Source organism: Artemia franciscana, chromosome 8 (genome assembly GCF_032884065.1).
Source record: "Artemia franciscana chromosome 8, ASM3288406v1, whole genome shotgun sequence".
Taxonomy (NCBI): Eukaryota; Metazoa; Arthropoda; class Branchiopoda; order Anostraca; family Artemiidae; genus Artemia; species Artemia franciscana.
Window position 1 is genome coordinate 15,574,932 of NC_088870.1, and position 20,287 is coordinate 15,595,218.

The 20,287-nt window shown below is 35.2% G+C and overlaps 1 protein-coding gene across 1 annotated transcript; it reads right to left on the reverse strand.

Annotated features, from left to right (window-relative positions):
* Window positions 1-844: 844 nt before the first annotated feature.
* On the reverse strand, window positions 845-12,534 carry LOC136030039 (uncharacterized). The gene is made up of 2 exons (XM_065708658.1): window positions 12,485-12,534; window positions 845-2,278 (listed from the first exon to the last, which is right to left on the reverse strand). The coding sequence occupies exon 2, from the start codon at window positions 2,119-2,121 to the stop codon at window positions 892-894; it is 1,230 nt and encodes a 409-aa protein (XP_065564730.1). The 5' UTR covers window positions 2,122-2,278; window positions 12,485-12,534; the 3' UTR covers window positions 845-891.
* Between the last annotated feature and the right edge of the window lie 7,753 nt (window positions 12,535-20,287).

Below are 20,287 nucleotides of genomic sequence, written 5' to 3' on the forward strand. Positions count from 1 at the left end.
TACCTCTTAAAAATTGCCTTTGTATCTTTTAGTACAGGTTATAGTCCTTCAAATCTTACCACTTGATCACGAATGGGAATAGACTAATTTATAACAATTACAAATGCTGCTGAAATTCCTTAATTACATCTTGGCTAAATCGTGGTTGTAGCAGTATTAGCAGCCTAGTATGAGACAATCACGTCCCACAGTAAGAAAAACAAAAGCCCGAAAATCCTAAAAATGCAGTCAGACCAAAACAAAAGAAAACGATAGAAGAGCCTTGTCCAGAACTCCTTTAAATGAAAATTACAGTACTTGAGCTTGATCACCAAAAGAAGATCAATTAGATTGAAAGGGAAGAAAAAGTGGCTGCAACCACGACATTGAGTATCACCGGCATCTTTCTCTTTCGTTTCCTTTTCTCCGCATCTATCTGGGTGCTAGAGAGTCATAGGGAGATGTTTAATTGCTAATTTTAAAGTAAATTACTATATCTAGTGCCTTTTCTATTAAAAAAAACAATTTTAAAAATAAAATTGAGTTTTTACGAAAAAAAAATTTTGCATACATCATCTTGGTTGCAAAAAGTAGTTTTAAATAGGAACGAACACTAGCCCATATGACCATAGTTACAGCGGCAATCACTTTCTGGTAAGAGGAGAACACATCCTATAAAAACAACAAAAGTAGCACAAAAACTGCTGGAAATGGTTTCAGATCATAACACAAAGCACAATTACATAACCAGTATAAGCAAGTACATCATTATGGTAACAACTGAGCAAGATGCACAAAACATTTCAATTACTTTTTTAAAAATTTGAAATACTCTAAAAGTAAAAATTTTATCTGAGACAATAAGTAAATTAAAATAAATTTCATTTATTCACCACACCACCTGATATATTTTTAGGTTAAATAAATTAATGTTATGTTCAATAATTGTTGTTCGTCTTCAAAGTCTTCTTCTCCGTCATTTTCCTCCATATAATCTTCAGATTCCGATTCATCGATAATAAGCAGAAATAAAAACAATAGACATCTAGCTATGACGCCAACATCCTCATTTTCTGCAAAATTTTCAGATTCCTCAAAACCAAGGTTCTCAAAAAACCAAGGGCTGGGTCTGTTTATGTTCGATGGGTCTGTCCGTAATTCACTTACTTTTTGCAGGTTTTCAGAAATACGGCTTTCCGCATTATTTTCATATTCCAGATCTTCAGCTGCTGACAGGAATGTATTTACTATATCTTGAACCACATCGATAACAAGTGAAGATAAAAACAATACATATATGTCTATGACGTCAACATCTCCATTTTCTGCAAAATTTTCAGATTCCTGGTTCTCAAAAAACCAAGGGCTGGGTCTGTTTATATTCGATGGGTCTGTCCGTAATTCACTTACTTTTTGCAGGTTTTCAGAAATACGGCTTTCCGCATTATTTTCATATTCCAGATCTTCAGCTGCTGACAGGAATGTATTTACTATCTCTTGAACCACATCGATAACAAGTGAAGATAAAAACAATAGATATATGTCTATGACGTCAACATCTCCATTTTCTGCAAAATTTTCAGATTCCTGGTTCTCAAAAAACCAAGGGCTGGGTCTGTTTATATTCGATGGGTTTGTCCGTAATTCACTTACTTTTTGCAGGTTTTCAGAAATACGGCTTTCCGCATTATTTTCATATTCCAGATCTTCAGCTGCTGACAGGAATGTATTTATTATCTCTTGAACCACATCGATAACAAGTGAAGATAAAAACAATAGATATATGTCTATGACGTCAACATCTCCATTTTCTGCAAAATTTTCAGGTTCCTGGTTTTCTGAAAACCAGGGCCTTTGTCTATTTATGTTTGATGGGTCTGTCTGTAATTCACTTACATTTTGGAGGTTCTCAGAAATACCATTTTCCACACCATTTTGATATTCCTGATCTTCAGCTGCTGACAGGAACATATTAACTATCCCTTCAACCAATCGCACAATTGATGCATCCGAGTAATTTTCAATGCTTAATATGATGACATCACGGTTTGCATGGAATACATTTTCTTCTCGCTGCTCTTCAGAGTTCCCACTTTCTGTTTCATTTTCAGGCTCATGATTCTCAGTTCTTGTTAAGGACATATTTGCAGTCTCTTCAATAGCTTGCAGACTATCAAATGAATCAAAAATGATATCTATTGTATCAAATTCGATGGTACAGAAATCAGTACTGATAAGTTGAAGCCTTTCTTCAGGTTCTTCAAGCTCTGCAAGCCTTTCTTCAATTTCTTCAAGATCACTACGATTCATTTTCGTATTAGTTAATATTTACTACTTATATTAGAACAAGCTTGCTCATGAACAAACTAAAATTTTTGTCTATGAGAATTTTGTGAAACCTCCAAACCATGAATGAATAACACAAATATTATTTTTAAAACAACTAGGTTTTTTTTCCTTTAGTAAAACTGATTTTGCAACAAAAATTATCTATTTTTAACTGGAATATTCAGTAATTTACCTTTTACGTCATGAGAATATACTAAAAGAATGATGAACGTCATAGCTGGAACACGAAATGACATCAGATAGAAAAAGAAAAAAAAAGAACGGAGTAGGTGTTACTGATAGATGTAAGAACGGCTTGTTTTCGTAAAAATTCTGTAAATGTAAGGGTGTTTAGAGGGAGAAGATACCCAGAGCTTATCAAGGAACTTATTACAACTGGTAATAAGAATTTATCAGTTGTTACAGAATTTCTTACAACTGGTGACAGTGGTATTAAAGCTCGTTGCAACATTCGTTTAAGTGAGGGAGCATAAATAAATTAAAAATTTTTGTTAAATTTATTCCTCTTTATTTTTGGAAGGTGTGTGGTTAGTTTTCCCAGCGATTGTTTCTGGACTAGTAGTGAAGGAAGAGTTTGAAAGGGTGTCCATTCGAGTGGAAATTTTGATAGTGTTACCATTCTAGAATTTTCTTTCTTTTCCACTTTCTTACAAGTTCCATTATCCGCATAAATTCTAGTATAAGTTCTTCTAGTACTAGTACCCTAGTTTAATCATCTTTAACAGTGTGTGACCATACTACTAGCGTTTAAGATTAAATTAAATTGAGATACTGAACTAATCTTTAGGCAATTTTAAAATTAATTCACTTTAGTAACATAGAATCCTATAAAATTCAATGAATTTTTTACACTAAGGGCATATAAGAAAAGAACCATCATGAGTTCTAATAAAAATCCGATAAGAGAATTAGAAATCGTCTTAGAAAAGCACAGGAAGAAAAAATTGGATTAGAAGAGAGTGGAGAAGAGACTTAAAAGAGACTTATAGACTAGAATAAGGGCTCAAAAAGAGCAATATAGAGAAAGGCCTATAGCAATTAGATTTCAAAATTTGTTCGCAGAACAAGTACCCCCAATCTCGTTGCTAATATATCCAAATGAGATTTACTAATTGATTACAACTCTTGAACAAATCCAAAGGAGTTTGGAAAAGGGTAATCCTGATACGAATAATGAAGCTATTTGCTACACACGGGGACAAATTCATGAATCTGTAACAAGTCTAGATATTCCTAAATTAGAAATCTAGATCATTTAGAAAGACTTCTAAAAGAAGCCTTTTTGCATCAAAACCAGCTGCACAAAAACTCCAAGAGCTTTTATACGAGAAACAAAGACCTTCTGAATTTGTACATCAATTCTACTCCCGAATTAGGGGAGAGATACTTGACTATGCAACCAATTTTCCTAGTTTAGGGGCAGACGACAAAACTGTTGATATTTTTAAAAGTGGTATGCTACCTTCGATCGGAAGGAGAGCGTTAGAACAAGCTAAATCAATGGAAGACGAACTATTCGCTTTCAAAAAATTTGAATTTATTGATTTAATGCATAAGGACTTCTCAGACATGTCTTTGGAAGCAGCGGTGGTTGAATCGAGAGACAAGACTCCCCTTGGAGAATAAAGAGCTAACTCCGAAGTACAATTCAAAAATACAGGAAATCATAATCGTACCCAAAAGAAATGATTTAACTGTAGAAAACCTGGATATTTTAAAATGAATTGCCGGCAAACCCCGACTTGTACTGAATTGGGGAAAAACGGACATATTAGAAATGATTGCTGGCAAATGTCAGTGCGGTTAAGATGTTAAGAATTTGGACAAACCGCAGATAAATGTACAGCCCCAAACCCTATTGAAAAAAACTAGTCAGGCAGAACCCAGTGGAGGTAAGTCCCAAGCCTGAAAATAAAGTCGCGAAAGTTCCTTCAAATTTGGATGAAAATATTTGTTTTGTTGCGTTACCTGAAAATATCATTGAGTCAAGTTCTTTTCCGTTTATGTGGAATGCTGAAATAGCAGACCACATTTTTGTTAAATGTTTTCTTGATAGTTGGCGTCAAAGCAGTTTATTAAAGGAAGAAAAATTTCAGAAATTTTCAGACAGTGTTCTTAGGCGCCTATTCCTTTTATTCGAACCTTGAAATCTTTGAGTGGGGATACCTTACCATTAGTAGGGGAAATAACTGTAGTATTCTGCATTTCAGATGAGACAAATCGTAAGGAAAGAATATTTTGGAAATTTTAGTCGTCTCGGATTTGGAATTTGATGTAATCATTGGATAGGATACTCTGAACAAGTTAGATTGTACATTAAATTTGCTGAAAAATTAAATTTCTATATTTATTTATTTATTTATTTATTTTCTTTATTTCCCTCAAAAAATGAGGAGTACGCTAAAATATAATATAAAGGAAAAAAAACTGATAACACTTACAATCAAAACCTATCAAATATTGATCCAACACTTAAAAAAAAAAAAAAAAAAAAAAAAAAAAAAAAAAAAAAAAAAAAAAAAAAAAAAAAAAAACTTTCTAAATAGATTAGCCTATAAATCATGAAGAGCCAGAACTGTTACTAAAAAACGGAAATAAATTGTGGCCTAAAAGGTTAATTTCGCCCCATCTTCAAATGTTTTATATTTTTTCTTTATACAGACTACAGGATCCTTCACATTAAGCTTTAAAACAATCTCAGTGTTACTAAAAGAAAGGGGGAAACCAAGTAAAAATTTAAAAAATTTAAAATAAGCAACTTTAATGTTCGAAAGATCAGAAGGTCTGAAATTTCGGAAGAGGAGGGACGGAAACAATACGTGAGGCAGAGCAACAGCGCTATACATACGACCAAGGACGTCCCGACGGTAAGGACCCCGGAAACGAATTAAAAGACCAAATGCCTTGCGTAGTTTCATCTGAACATGCTGAACCAGGACTGGTTTGAAATCTCTTTTCGAAGCAGCATAAGGTAATCCCAAATAAGTGACTATTGGCGACGACTGAAAAATAACACCATTGCCGCAATCGAGAGTCGCCCTGACATTATCCTCTAAACAATTTACAACAAAAAATTGACATTTTTCAAAACTGATAGAAAGGCCCAAACCTTTTAAACAATTAATTAAAATATTAAAATTAGAAACAAGACTAGACTTGGACCGGCTTAGAAGGATAATGTCATCAGCATATGCAATGTAAGACAGATTTCGAGATAATGAAACAAACGAGCAGGAAAGAGAATTAAGGGCAGTAGCTAAACAAGAATTGAATATATAAGGAGAAATAATTCCTCCTTGTCAAAGCCAAAAATATTTTATTTTTTCGAATAAGAGAGTTGTTTATAGGTTTAAACGTGTACTACAAGTGTCAATTTTCTCACCTCGTACCTTTGTTGAGTTCTTAAACCAGGTATACGACCCTGAATTTTCCGCACTTTTGTCGAGTTATGTAGATAACTTAAAAGCACATACTTCCGGGACCTTCGAGGAGCATTTAAAACATATTGAACTAACCTTACAATAGGCTATGAAATTTAATCGCAGACTTAATCTGGACAAGTACTCATTTTTTCAGAGGAATGTTACTTCTTAGGGTTCCGTGTCTACTCGAAGGGAGAAAAACCACAAACCCAAAATCAAGCCGTAAAAAATTAATAGAAACCGTAAAAATTAGAACCACCGACTGAAGCTACAGGAATTAGATCATTTCTAGGCTTAACAGGTTATTATCGAAGATTTTGCCATAATTATGCAAAATTAGCCGAAACTTTGGTCCGTCTAATGCTCCTTTTATCTTCAGTCCAAAATTGAAGCTTTTGAGAAGTTAAGGACAGGACTTTCAAATCCTGATACTATAGTTCATAATTTCCGGATAAAAACAAAGAATTTTACCTAGTAACAGACGCATCGGAAAAGAGCATTGACTCGATTACAAAGCAAACGATTTGAAAAAACCGATCGATTTCAAATAGTGGAAACCAATTCTAAGATTCTAAGTAGCACAGCTTCTACGTTTGAAAACCATAACAAGGAATTTTGCCTTGCACTAAGTTTAAAACATTTTCCGAAGGGGTTTTTATGGGCTACGAGAACCCACATTTTGTAGATTGCGCTGCTCTTACATATCTAAAGAGAACTAAGAATCATCATTCAAAACTAAATAAAATTGGTGTCCTTTTAGATAACGATTTATACAATTATCACTATATTAGCAGGAGTCGAAACTCTGTTGATTATTTAAGCCGCCCATGTTCAAAATTCACTTAGCAAAATCGGTCTATTAATCTTGATGAGTTAGAAGTAGACTATTTAGTACTACTATTGAACGAGGTCCCAACTGATTACTTTTTTTGAATAAATAAGGAGGAAATGACAAAATTCCAAACAGAGGATCCTGAAGTTGAAGTAGCAATTCGGGAAATAAGTTAGTCAAAGCATCTCTGGGACTAACAAAACATGAGAAAGGGGTGAACTTAGTACTAAGACTACTGAGGTGATCTTCCTTCTATGAGAGGAAACAGGCCCGGTAAGGATCGGCCTCTGGATCTATTCGTAGCAAACTGGGTAAGGTTAGGATTATAAGGGTCAGTCCAAACAGTCTGGAACCAAAGGTAGTATAGTTTTTTTTGGGGGGGAGTGAAACTGTGTCCTGTGGAAGACAAGTTCTGGCGGTGTAGCTTGCGAAGACCAGCACTAGGGAAAGAATTGCCGGCACGAAGAATTGGTAAGGGTGCGAAACATTCAGGGATCCAGAGACCAAGAGGGATGAACTGAAGGACATCGAAAAATTTGCCGATACCGAAAAATCAGCTCAAAGCAACAACGAACCAGGAATCTCAAATTTGAAAAAGGGAGGGAATCCTTTTTCTTAGTAAAATGGTTGGGAGATCTTCATTTGGTCCTTGTGGATGATTTGTTATGGACTATTAATTATTAAGGTAAAAGAAAGCAGATGCATCAATTTAAAATCATTCTACCCAACAAAACTAATTTGTGGAATCATTAGCTTCGTGCATACGAGCCTTTTCCTAAGAGTCCACATAGGGACTACTAAAACCTTGAATAAGTTAAAACAATGTTGTGTTTTGGAAAAAATATAATGCCAGGTTGAGGAATCAATAAAAAAATTGTGATCTCTGTTTGAGAAGGAATAAACTTAGTACTATTTACCCTACTCTTAGAGAAAATGTTTACCCCAGACAATCCTTTTATATTTTGTCAATGGACACCACGGGAAGATACAACTTTACACAAATGGTGATCAATATATAATTATTGTGGTAGAATATTCCACTAAATATACAGTCGTAGCACCAGCCAAAGACCTTAGGTCAAAATCGGCTATGGAATTTATAATAAAAGAAATATATTATCGCAATTTAGAGGTAAGGATTTTTTCTTATCAGATAACGTGTCATGTTTCACAAATGCAAAATTTAATTAAATGGCCAAAGTATTAGGATTTCAAATCCTTTACTCATCCACTACAAACCCACAATCAAACGGGGTGGCCGGAAATAGAGTAAAATGTGTAAAAAGAGTATTTATACACTACTATGATGAAACTCATCGGACTAATTAGAGTGAGTTTCAACCATTCTTTTAATTAGCCTTAAACACTAGTATAGATGCTAGCAGGAAATATACCCCCTTTTTCCTACTTCGTGGGTTGGAAGCTAAATTAGTATTCGATTGTTTGTTTGTTTTTTCCAATTCAAGAAATGTTTTTTTTTTGTTTTTTTTTGGATGAATGGATCTCTAGTCTTGTTCAATATATTTTTGTCAACCAACAAATCCATGTTAATAAATGAAAAAGGGCCCGAAACAGTCAGGCAACACAATACAACAAGAAAATATTGGAGATTAAAATTTCCTAAATAATTTAACTTATGTTATTAAACAGCGTTCTTCGGTAAATTATTCTTATCGGGGTCCTTACTTAGTATTAACCGAATTGTACAAGAATGTCTTTTTGTTACATGACTTAAAAACTTGTAAAAAACGCTTGGTCAATATTAGACAGCTCAAAAAAATAAAGAACCCCGAAATCTTCTTAGCAATGAAACCTTAAATAGCGAAACAGAGGGCAAGAATAAGATCTTTGCTAGCCCTCTTCTGTCAACAGAATCGAAAGCTTGCTCATAATCGATAAAATTGAGGACCAAATGTGTTTGACAACGAAGGGACTTCTCAATTATTAACCTAAGAGTGAAAACTGGGTCAACACATCCTACACCTTTTCTAAAACCGCACTGCTCTTCCCTTAAAACTTTGTCTACAGCATCTCTAAGTCTAAAAAAGTATCATATTACTCAGTAATTTGCTACCTACAGAGACCAGACTAATGCCTCGATAATTACGACACTCACTTTTGTCACCTTTCTTATACAGTGGTTTAATTAAGGTTGTCCTAAAATCATTAGGTACTCCCCCTTTTCAAAAATCATGCTCATAATCTTCAGTAGCTTATTCCTAACCTCAGAGCCACCATATTTAAGAAACTCATTTATCACACTATCAGCACCTGAAGCCTTATTATTTTTTAATCCTTTTAGTACTGTCGCTAATTCTTCCTCCCTAAACAAATCTTCCTTCACATCCAAGGTATCACAAACTTTTTCATTTTCATCTATATCTTTTCCTGCAACTGTATCTAGGTTTAGCACATTCTCAAAATATTCCACCCATCTTTCTTAACTTTTTTCTTATCACTAATTGTGGTCCCATTTCTATCTTTAATTGGGACTAGTCCGGATTGTCTACTCCCTTTCAATTTATTAACATGCCAGTATAGTAATTTACTATTATGCCGTCTAGCCGCATCTTCCAGATCCTCAGCAATTTTATCCATGGCCAACACTTCACATCTCCATTATTCCTAAATAGCTTCAAATGACCATTATTTCGCACCAGACATTTTTTTTTAAACGCATGTCTGAACTTTTAGTTACTATGAGCGGTGATTCGATCTTTACTAGGCTGCATCTATCGCTGCAATTCGCTGCATTCTGTACGCTCACCTTACGGAGGCATCCTAAATGGCTAATGGTTAATTGATTCGTATAATAAAGTAAGTAAGTTTTATTACACTAAAAGCCCTAGGGCCATGACAATACAAAACAAAAAGGAAGTTCGCTTTTAAATAACTGTCATTGCATAAACATAACATAACAATCACATAATACAAAAACAAACACAAGTCACAAAACAAAAAGAAACACAATGCATATATACTTGCAGAACAATCCTTCTTCATTAAATTCACCAGCCAAACTACTAGGCTATTCATATTTCTATTAACACTTAGCCATCTCTTATAATATTCCGGTTGTATCTTTTCGAACTTGTCACTTTTTTGGATTCCCCGAACTTTCGACGCATAATGCATCACCGATATCACCTTATTCCTAAAAATCTCTTTCCGTATCCTACTTGCAAAACAATCCTTCTTCATTAAATTCACCAGCCAAACTACTAGGCTATTCATATTTCTATTAACACTTAGCCATCTCTTATAATATTCCGGTTGTATCTTTTCGAACTTGTCACTTTTTTGGATTCCCCGAACTTTCGACGCATAATACATCACCGATATCACCTTATTCCTTAAAATCTCTTCCCGTATCCTAATATCTCTTATATCCTGTATATTTCTCCTTAAAATAGAATTCGAGCTCATAAAACCCATTTCCTCGCTACCTCCTATATGCCTACTAAATAATTTACCCGTGGCCTTAAACGTCACCCCTAAATAGTTCCATTCATCTTTAAGACCCTTCCTAAACACTAAAGCTACTGTTTACCAATATTCAACCCAAGATTAATATGTAATTAAATTTAAAAAAAAAACAAGTTTGTTTAAACTGAAAGTAAGGAGCGACATTAAAACTTAAAACGAACAGAAATGAGTCCGTAAATCAGAAGGCCCCCCCCCCACATACACACACATACATACAATACCTCGTTCTTCACGCTTAAGTTTTTTTACCACTTAAAAAAAAACTCGTTATTGTAACTAACGGGCCTTATTCTAACTAATCGTTCTGAAAGAATAGGGACAAAAATTCATACTTTATCGTTAAGAGCAAGTTACTTAGGAGGGGATAATTTGCCACATATACGGAATAGTATTTGCTCTTTAAAAATTCCCCCCTCCACAAAAACTATTACTTGGGAAGTTCCTACGTAAAGTCCCCCATCCCCCAAATCCATCGTCAATGAAATTTCCCCGAAAAATTTCCTGCAGACAATTCCGCCTCGAAAATTCTCCTCGGTCCATTTTTATTTAAAAAAGACTTATGTCTTATTTAATTTCTGATCATTTTTCAAACCTTGCTGGAAATTCTGCCCTTCTTGAATTTTTTTTCAGAAATCCCCCCCCCCCCCAGAAAAAATGGAAGGTATCTCCAGTGAAAAATTCCCCCACGGATAATTACTTCCAACAAACTAGCCCCCTAGGGCTGGTTTGTAATCCTCCAGACAGCCCCAACCCCTCTGAAGTACGATAAATATAAAAAAAAAATCTTACAGGAATTCTGGCAAATTCCCCCCATATGAAAATTCCATTGGAAAGTCCACTCCTGGAAATTTCCCTCCTCATGGAAGTTTATTATAGGTGGCGCACCATCAATTTATCAGGGTTTGTACGATATTTAGAATTCTTTTGGCTACTTATAAAAAGTTTTGAAAACTAAATTTGGTATAAGTTTTTTTCGGGAATCAGTCCACAATTCGTGTTGAGCTCCATTACCATGACTGAACCTCGGACAAAATAAGGACAGGATATCAATCTTAACTTCTCCAAAAAGTTTCTCTTAACCAGATAATCAACAGCGAGACCTTGAACTGCCTGATATTTGAACTAATCTAACAAACCGGTAATTTAAAACTTCATCTAAATTAAGCTCTAATTAAGCTCTAAATTAAGCTCTTCCACTTTGCCCTTAATATGTACATAATTGTAAACATGTATACAAATACCATATTTACCATATGAACCAGATGGTAAATATTTATGTACCATAAATACATGGTACCAAATGTGCCATTTTCTATATGTATGGTAAATGTATAACAGGATTCTAGGTGGAGAGGGGGGTATTACTTTGAAATTTCACCTTGCTTTCTGTCCTTTGTAGAATAGATGTATTTTTTTGCATATGGTAAAACATTTATAAATAAGGTATTCGAGGAATACTCATGACTAGTTTAAACTCATTTTAATTAGAAAATATTACAGTGTAACGAAGAGGACAGAAACGAGTGAATGGTAATCTAAAGTCCATCGTTAACGAGTACATTCAAATACATATTGAGAATATCCAAAATATTTTACATGTAGAGTTAAGCAGCAGATTTCGCGTTACATTTGCCTCTCAATAATATCCGAAATAGAAATTTCCGGTGGCGCTCCTTCCGACCGTATCGGAGGTGACGTCGGCAAGCTGAAGCCTTTTTGGCGGTGGCAAGCTAAAAGATTTTCAGTGGTGCGCCACCGGTTTTTGGCGCAGCTTTGAGGACTACTTAATGGTCAAAAATATTACCCCATAAAATACAATAAAAGGCCTTGCTGATGGTTGTAAAGATTAAATTCAAATTCAAAAGGGGAGCGGATATGATGGGCATGGCGGGAGGTCTTATAGCACCTACTATTTTCATGAGTGATCATGATTTTAAAAATGAACAGGGCCCAAAAAGGTTTTCACCCCTTCCTCCTAAACCTCGAAAAATGGAAATACTTATCTGAATGAGGGCTTAATAGGTATTTCTATGGTATAACCTTTAAACAAATCACGGCTCTTTATTCGTTAAGCCTAATTCTGGCTCCTACCTGACCCTCCCCCCTCAGAGATACCATTTAACATTTTTGTTAGGTCATACATTTCCTAAACTTGCCCAAAAAGATGGCAAAAACCCCCTAGTTTTTACTCCATTCTCAGTAAAATTTCCTATATGACGACTTATTTTTGGCATTGTGCTTGCCCAAATGTTGCCTTCCTACAGCCAGAGCCGTCTCTAGGGGAGGCAACCGGGGCAATTTTTCTCCGAGCACCTCCAGCCCTAGAAACAACTCGTCTACCGCATACTGGTATTAAAACTCATTTTTGTTTGTATTTTATCCATTCCATCATCTTTCTATAATTAAGTCAACAAACCTTCTCTCATAGATATGTATCAGTTTGGTCGCTTTTATTGCGTATGTGAATTTAATGAGAAAAAACAGCAACTTTTAACAGGTTGCCAGAAATTTGTCCCAAAACAAGTCTCGAGCTAAGCTAAAAAAAATATTGGATACTTATCAAGTCCATACAACAAAACTTCGCTCCCTCTAGCATCTAAATTAGGATGACGTGCATTCATTCAAGTCTTTTAGTAATTTTTCATGCAAAATAAAGCAAATATTTTCTCATAATTTAAAAATGCAAAGTATCTTAACCCGAAATCAGCAGTATGGGAAATAAAATTTATGACAACACTGTCAAAATCCAGAAAAAAACCAGGCACGGTTCCAATTGATTTTTATCCAGTTTAGAGCTGATTTCGCGGTTGTCATGACAACGAAGACCTAAAGCTATTCTCTGTGGTGACGAAATCAAAGCGAGTCTTTTGACGTTTGTCTACGTATATCCAGTAGGTTTCCATTAAAATTGTGACGAATTTTACGTAGTTTTGGTAAGTCTACCCTGTTTTGTTTCAATTATGGTTAGGCCGTGGGGGAGGGGTTATGGTTTATTGACTGTTTTTATTGATCCTTCTGTATGTATGAAAAGTAGGAACTTTTGCTAATGGCTTGGATAATGTAGTTTAGTAAACATTTCAGTTTAATTTCTTTGCTAGCTAAAAGTTTAAAGGGATGAGGTAGAAAAGAAAAATACCATTAGGCTATAGTTCTCCTTTTGAGTGACCAACAGCCAAGAAGCCTTGTTGGGATTTGATGCCCTTTGAGGAATTGTCTTCTATTTTTTCACACAAGCCTAGGTCTAAACTATAAACTGTACGAAAGTTTAACCTTGGGGTTGGGACCGTTATATGACATGGAGGTCCATAAAAGTAAAAAGTGCTGTCAGGTTAGGATCCAAGGTTGCAGGGGCTTCATACTAATGTGTTGCAAGGAATATAATTAGGCATTATCACCCCCCTCCCACCCACAAATGTCATGTTTATCATTTCCTCTCAACTTCCGTTGGTTACAGTTTTGTCTATGATTTCTTTTTATTATAATTTATTGAATTCGACCCCCCCCCCTGAAATTCATCTGTCTCTTAGGTAAAAACGATAAATGTTTACTTTCGTTCCAAGTGCTCTAAAGTGCGTATTACTGCATATAGCAAGATTCTGATGATCGCATATTGTTTCTTTGTCATTATTAAATTAAGAAAAAAAGAAGTTTTTTAACTGAAAGTAAGGAGCGACATTAAAATTTAAAACGAACAGAAATTACTCCGTGTATGAAAGGGGCTTTTCCTCCTCAACGCCCCGCTCTTTACGCTAAAGTTTGACTATTTCTCTTAACTCTACTTTTTAAAACAGTAAAAAACTTTAGCGTAAAGAGCGGGGCGTTGAGGAGGAAAGTCCCTTTATATACGGAGTAATTTCTGTTCGTTTCAAGTTCTAATGTCGCTCCTTACTTTCAGTTAAAAAAACTTGTTTTTTTTTAAATTTAATTGTTGAACGTCTTTGAATTAATGCATGTTTTGATTTTGGCTCTCCGCGCATAAATAACTAAAACGAAATTTGCATATTAATTTTTTTGGCTAAATGGCTTTCTCATAGTTTTAATTGGAAGATTCTGAGAAAAAAGAAACTTTGGAGGATGCCTAGTTGCCGTCCAATTTTTCGATTACTAAAAAAGGCAACTAGAACTTTTAATTTTTTACGAACGTTTTCATTCGTAAAAAATATACTTAACTTAGCCTACAAATTAACTTACGTAGCGACTTTCTATATTCGTATGTTTTTATTACGTATATGAGGGGGTTCACCCACTCGTCAATACTTCGCTCTTTACACTAAAACTTGAATTTTGTCCCAATTCCTTAAGAATGACCCAGGCCGTAGAATAAATAGTTGAAATTACTAAAAATACTTTAGCGCAAAGAGCGAGGTATTACGAGGAAGTAAACCCCTCATATGCGTAATAATTTCCGTTCGTTTTAAGTTTTAATGCTGCTCCTTAAAAACTTTTCATATTTATTTTTTCATTGTTTTTTTAAATAATGCTAAAAAGTCCTGCGCCCCTTCATTGAAATTCTCTTTCCCCATGACACATCCCTCTATGGAAAGATCCTCCCACGTAACCCCCCCCTCAAACCAAAAAAAATCGCCCTGAAAACGTCTGTACACTTCCGAATAGCCATTAGTATACGTAAACAACGTGTCAAAGTTTGTAACTTGCAGCCCAAGGGGACTATGTTGGTGCTTTCCCATTTTTGGTCACTTAAAACGGGCACTATAACTTTTAATTTCCGTTAGTATGAGCCCTCTCGCGACATTCTAGGAGCACTGATTGAATACGATCACACCTGGAGAAAACAAACGAAAAAAAACAAATAAACACGCATCCGTGATCTGTCTTCTGGCTAAAAAAAAATGTGAAATTCCACATTTTTGTAGATATGAGCTTGAAACTTCTGAAAGTAAGGTTCTCTGATACGCTAAATCTGATGATGTGATTTTCGTTAAGATTGTATTACTTTTAGGGGGTGTTTCTCCCTATTTTCTAAAATAAGGCAAATTTTCTCAGACTCATAACTTTTGACGGGTAAGACTAAACTTGATGTAACTTATATATTTAAAACTAACATTAAAATGCAATTCTTTTGATGTAACTATTGGTATCAAAATTCCGTTTTTACTATTGAGCCGGGTCGCTCCTTTCTATAGTTAGTTACCACGAATTGTTTGGTTAGAGAAACGCATTCATTTTTTAGGTTTCTAAAATCTCCCTCCAACGAGACTAAAAATGCATAAAGTGGGCTTGCTTACAGGTAACATTACCTTTAGAGCGAAGCGTTTTGGTTCATGAGTCCCGCGGGCAGCGGGGCGAAGTCTGTATTCTATATTTATTCAACAAAGAGTGATAAAACTAAAAAAACCCTCAAACGAGGTTTATTAAATAAATAGAGAATACAGACCGAGCCCCGTTGCCCGCGGAGCTCATGGACTAATACGCTTCGCTCTATAGGTAATGTTACCTGTAAGCAAGCCCACTTTACGCATTTTTAGTTTGCCCCATCGAGGAGGAGGGTCAACCAGAAATGGATGCGCTTCTAGAATTAGCATTTCTAAGTGTTCTAAGTTGGAAACTATGCTTTTTCGCAGCCTAGTTTCCAGTTTAGAGCACTTGGAACGAAAATAAACATTTACCGCAAATATTTCTCGGTGAACCTGCCTGTTTACGACATTGTTTTTCTACTACTCACACTGAAATGAGAAACTTTTTTTTTTTTTTTTTTTTTTTTTTTTTTTTTTTTTTATACTTTTTTTTTAGTGTGGTACTATTTGTATTTGTTTTACATTATGCTATTACATCTAGGCTAGCCCGATACCATAGGTAAGGGGTATATGCGAAGGATGGGGGAATGCTCAGGTCCCATCGGAATTCTGAATTTATGTTAAGGCCTAGTTCTGCTCGTGCTGTCAAACAAAGTGTTTTTTTAACCCCCCCCCCCGAAAAATTGATAGTGTACGTGGCTTCCATGGGTCACACAGTCAACTGAGGAGGGGGGAGGGGCTGGATTTTTTGGTGCTGTGATAGCTGCAAGTGCTTTCTTAGGTTCAATTTTCTTAAGTTTTTCTGGGGCAAGGTCCAGGGACACATTTTCAGCATAGTGTAAAACCTTCCTATATAATATACCTAAAGGTTTGACATAAAGTTGAGCTGTAAAAAGGATTAGTAATACCACCATTCTTTAGAAACGGAAATTCCTTGTAAAAATGGGATTTAAGCAAATAAGCTATTTTTCCATGTTTTTGGTAGTTCAAATACCTTTTATTCATTTTTGTTTTCATTCATTTTTACAGCAAAATAAAATAAGCTAAAAAAGCTGAAAAATGTCAAATATCAAATACAACTGAGCCTTTGAAAAGGTATTTTGTTTTTGGTAGTTCAAATACCTTTTAGCCCTGTACTAATTCATTTTTGTAATGGTGTAACCCTGAAAATAAGTTACATTTACCAAGGAACCCTGCCAATCGGACCCCGTTTTTTGAAGTGTCGGAGTAGAGACATGGCTTGAGCCTCGGGCCCTGATTGGAGGTTTCTGCCTGTGTCCGAATTTTCTTCTTTAAAACTAGCGAGTAGTGGTGAAGAGTATACAGAATAAATTATAACATTTGAAATCGTTTCCTGTCCCTCATATTATTAAATCGTAGTTCATATGCTAACCTTCTACGGAATGCGGATACAGGGGCCCATTGGTCCTAGAGGGAAGTAAAACTTAAAACGGTCAAAAATTATTGCTTCGCAGATGACACGGGATATATCTACTAATTAGCTAAAAAATGATCGTGATATTTTTCAATATCAGTAGAATTATAAAATCATGCTTTAAAAATTTAAATAGCCATTTAAAAGTATCTCAGTAGTCCTTCATTTTCACCAAGCATGGTATTTATAACTTAGTATGCAATCATAGTTATCTAAAAACTCAAAAATCTAGCTCAGTTTTCAGGAAAGAACTAGGTTTTAGAATTGCAGATATTGCAAACATATCACGAGTCAGTTTGTCCTCTGCCAAGAGACTGGGAGAGGGAGCATACAACAGGGGGGAAGATTGAAAGCCATCGATTAACAGTTTTCAACCAGGGAGATTGTAATGGTATCAATATTATGCTTCCCAGTCTTTCCACTCCAGAAGGTGCCATGGGGGACACTTCGGTTAAGTTATTAAGACGAATGTGTTAAAGGCCCGTAGAGAAGCACAGTAGCTCTTAAATGCACCATGAAACATTTCTACGATCATACGGTAATCTGCTAGCTCTGGCTGAACGAATAATTGTAAATAAATGATGAGTTTCATGTTAAGCATGCAAAAATGCGATTTTTCCCGTTTCTGGCGAACTAGTTGGCTATATTAGAATGTGGAATCGCTGGCATTTTGGTCATCCTTATCCAGAATTGATGTTTTATGATAGAAACTGTTTTTTTGTTTTTTTTTCAAGGTAGGGGGCTTAAAACCTTTTTGTTTAGGATTTTAGAATCCAGAAAATTGGTTGACAGTCTTAGAATTTCCATTTTTCGTTATTTTGATTCTCCCTGGGCAAAAATCGATGTTTTGTGGCAGAAAACGCCTCTTTGCTGTGGCACATTTTTGTTCCTGTTTGATTAGTGCGCTTGAGGCTGTAATTTCATTTCAAATGAGCAAACTTGGCATTAATTCCCCTTTTATTAGGATTTTATATAAAAGAGGTTAGTTCATTTGTTCAAGGGATTTTTCCAGTTTGGTGGCGAGTTCATCGAATTCATGAGAAGAATCCATTAGCAGGACCCATCTGTTAAATTTTTCAGGTGGGTTCCTTTGGATGAATCCACTGCGATAAAATACCCTTCCTTCTATTTGGAGTATTTGGTATCGTAAGGCTTCTGCCCTCAACCTATATTAGATTAAACTTGTCGGTTAATTAGTCATTTTATTCTTCTAACTGCATGTAGGCCAGCAGCGGTAATTCTAAAGGTGGCACGTTTCACAAGGGAGCGGAAAATACATATAATATGTATATATCAGTTTGTATGTGCTTATATGTTTCCATGCATTCCAGCGCTGATGGGCCGAACATGAAATTTTGTACATATGGTGCAGTTTTTACCACACAAATTAGTTTTTTTTTTCAAACAAAATATTAAGAAAAATTAATAAAATCCTCATCGAAATGACGGAACCCATTTGATATGTTTGTCGAAGCTGCCCCAAGGCTGAATTCGAATTCGAAGGCTGAATTCCGAAACTGCCGAAGATATTGCCTAAGCAAAGGCACCGTCCCCCTAGAAAAGTCACTGATATTACTTTATAATTGCTTATAGATTACATACGATTGTTTGCTCTTTTGGCGAATTGATACATATGATAGCAGCGCTCAAGAAGTACAAACTATTAACACATGTTGGGCAAATTAGCGAATAAGATATTAGCTACTGAATTGTGTGCGCAGTTTCGGTTTAATTGTTTCTATTTCATACTTGAAACTGGACATCTCTTTTATCTTTGTTGTGAGATTTAGCCTATCATTGAGAGCTGTCGACAATATAGGATTTAATTGCAAAATTTAACCAAAAAGATAGTGAAATTTATTTCTCTTTTGTCAGTGAGTTTGTCAATCAAAGCAGATGGCCCCACAGGGAATTCCCATAGCATCCAAATTGCTCAAATGACAATCCCTTTGAACTTACTTTTAGCGTTTTCCGAACAGGCCAAAATTCTCGAAAATATTTTAGGGACTACCCTTTCCGGAACTTTAGAAAGAAAATTCCTCCCTTTAATAATAATAATAAAAAACACTTTCTAATGATCTAAATTTCGATAAAGCTGAACATCTTTATCTCTAGCAAAGAACTGGGTAAGTTAAATGGTTTCTAAGATTTCTGGGAAAGTAGGTGTCGGCTTCGGGTTTTCTGTCACTTATTCGAAAAATATTATACAAGCTGTGTAAGTTGTTGCGTGACCGCTCAATCAATTCTAAACAGTTCGCCCACACAAACTAAAAGAATTTATAATGGCGAGATAGGGCGATTCTTTAAGGTATGGGCTTAACTCTGGACAGATAGGGTGATTCGAAGGGATGCACAATTTGATTTGACAAAATAGGAGTCATTTGGAGCGATTAAAGAAAACGGTTAACAGTAACTAATATTGCGGTTAACATAACAAAACATCCGTGAAACATTAAAAAATAACATTCTTTTCCAGATGCACGGATTTTTCCATCTGGAATTTTTCGGTTTTGGCAGGCTGTAAAACAAATGAAATTTGAAAGATAAAGTATTGCAAACAATCAGTTAAAACAATTATAACTGAAATGTCATGACTTTGAGGTTATCTGTTCACATAATCAAGAAGAAGCATAAGAAGAAAGGGATATTCTTGCAATTTTTAAAACCAGATAAATTTTGCAAACTTATCAGTTACAACGGTTAAATTGAAATGTCATTTAGTGCCTTTTAAGTTTATCCCTCCACAAGAAGAAGAAGAAGGAGAAGAAGAAAAAAGGGATACTTAATTTTAAAAGTTCTTTTAAGAAGAGAGTTAAATTAATGGATCCATTGCAGGATCAGTAAATATTTTACAGCCAATAATTTTCACGGGTTGAGGGGGCCAGATTTCATAGTCACCATTTCAGGATTTCTGTTTACATTACATTTCTGTAAAATTATGGAGTGAAAGATGTAGCCCACAAAAACGGACCAAGAATTGCAGTAACTTAAAAAAGGGGTTGCTTTGCACGGGGGTCGAGTTAAATGAATTAAGTTGAATGGCATTGAGTTGCATGGAATTGGATCGAGTGAGGGTTCAAATAAACGAGGATAAATTTGAAAGAGGTCGAGTGAAATGAGAGTTCATTTACTGGGGTTAAATTGAAGGGGGTTGAGCTCAATGAGGCTGGGTTAAATTGGGTTTGAGTTACACTCAAACCAAAGGGATCACTATCCCTAATGGTTGCATTGTGAACATCATCCACATTCGAAATGATTATTTCTAGGACAAACATAAATAGTTGACTCTCAAATAGTGACTCTCAATAAAATTAATTGCATTTTGTAATTGAAAACTGTTAGCTTAATATCTTTCAGTTGTATTTTTTTTATAGCAATAGCCGATAAAAGGGAATATGTCCACATAAAGAAGAATCTGGCGCACAAGGTCTGTAATATGAGTTTTACAGAGTCTATCATCGCCTTTATGGAACTTCTTCCTTGAAAATTCAATCAAACTCAAATTCTAAATTACCAAATCAAAAAGAAA

Excerpts from the sequence above, each read along its gene's own strand:
- LOC136030039 (XM_065708658.1), bottom strand. The coding sequence starts at position 2,121 with ATGTCCTTAACAAGAACTGAGAATCATGAGCCTGAAAATGAAACAGAA.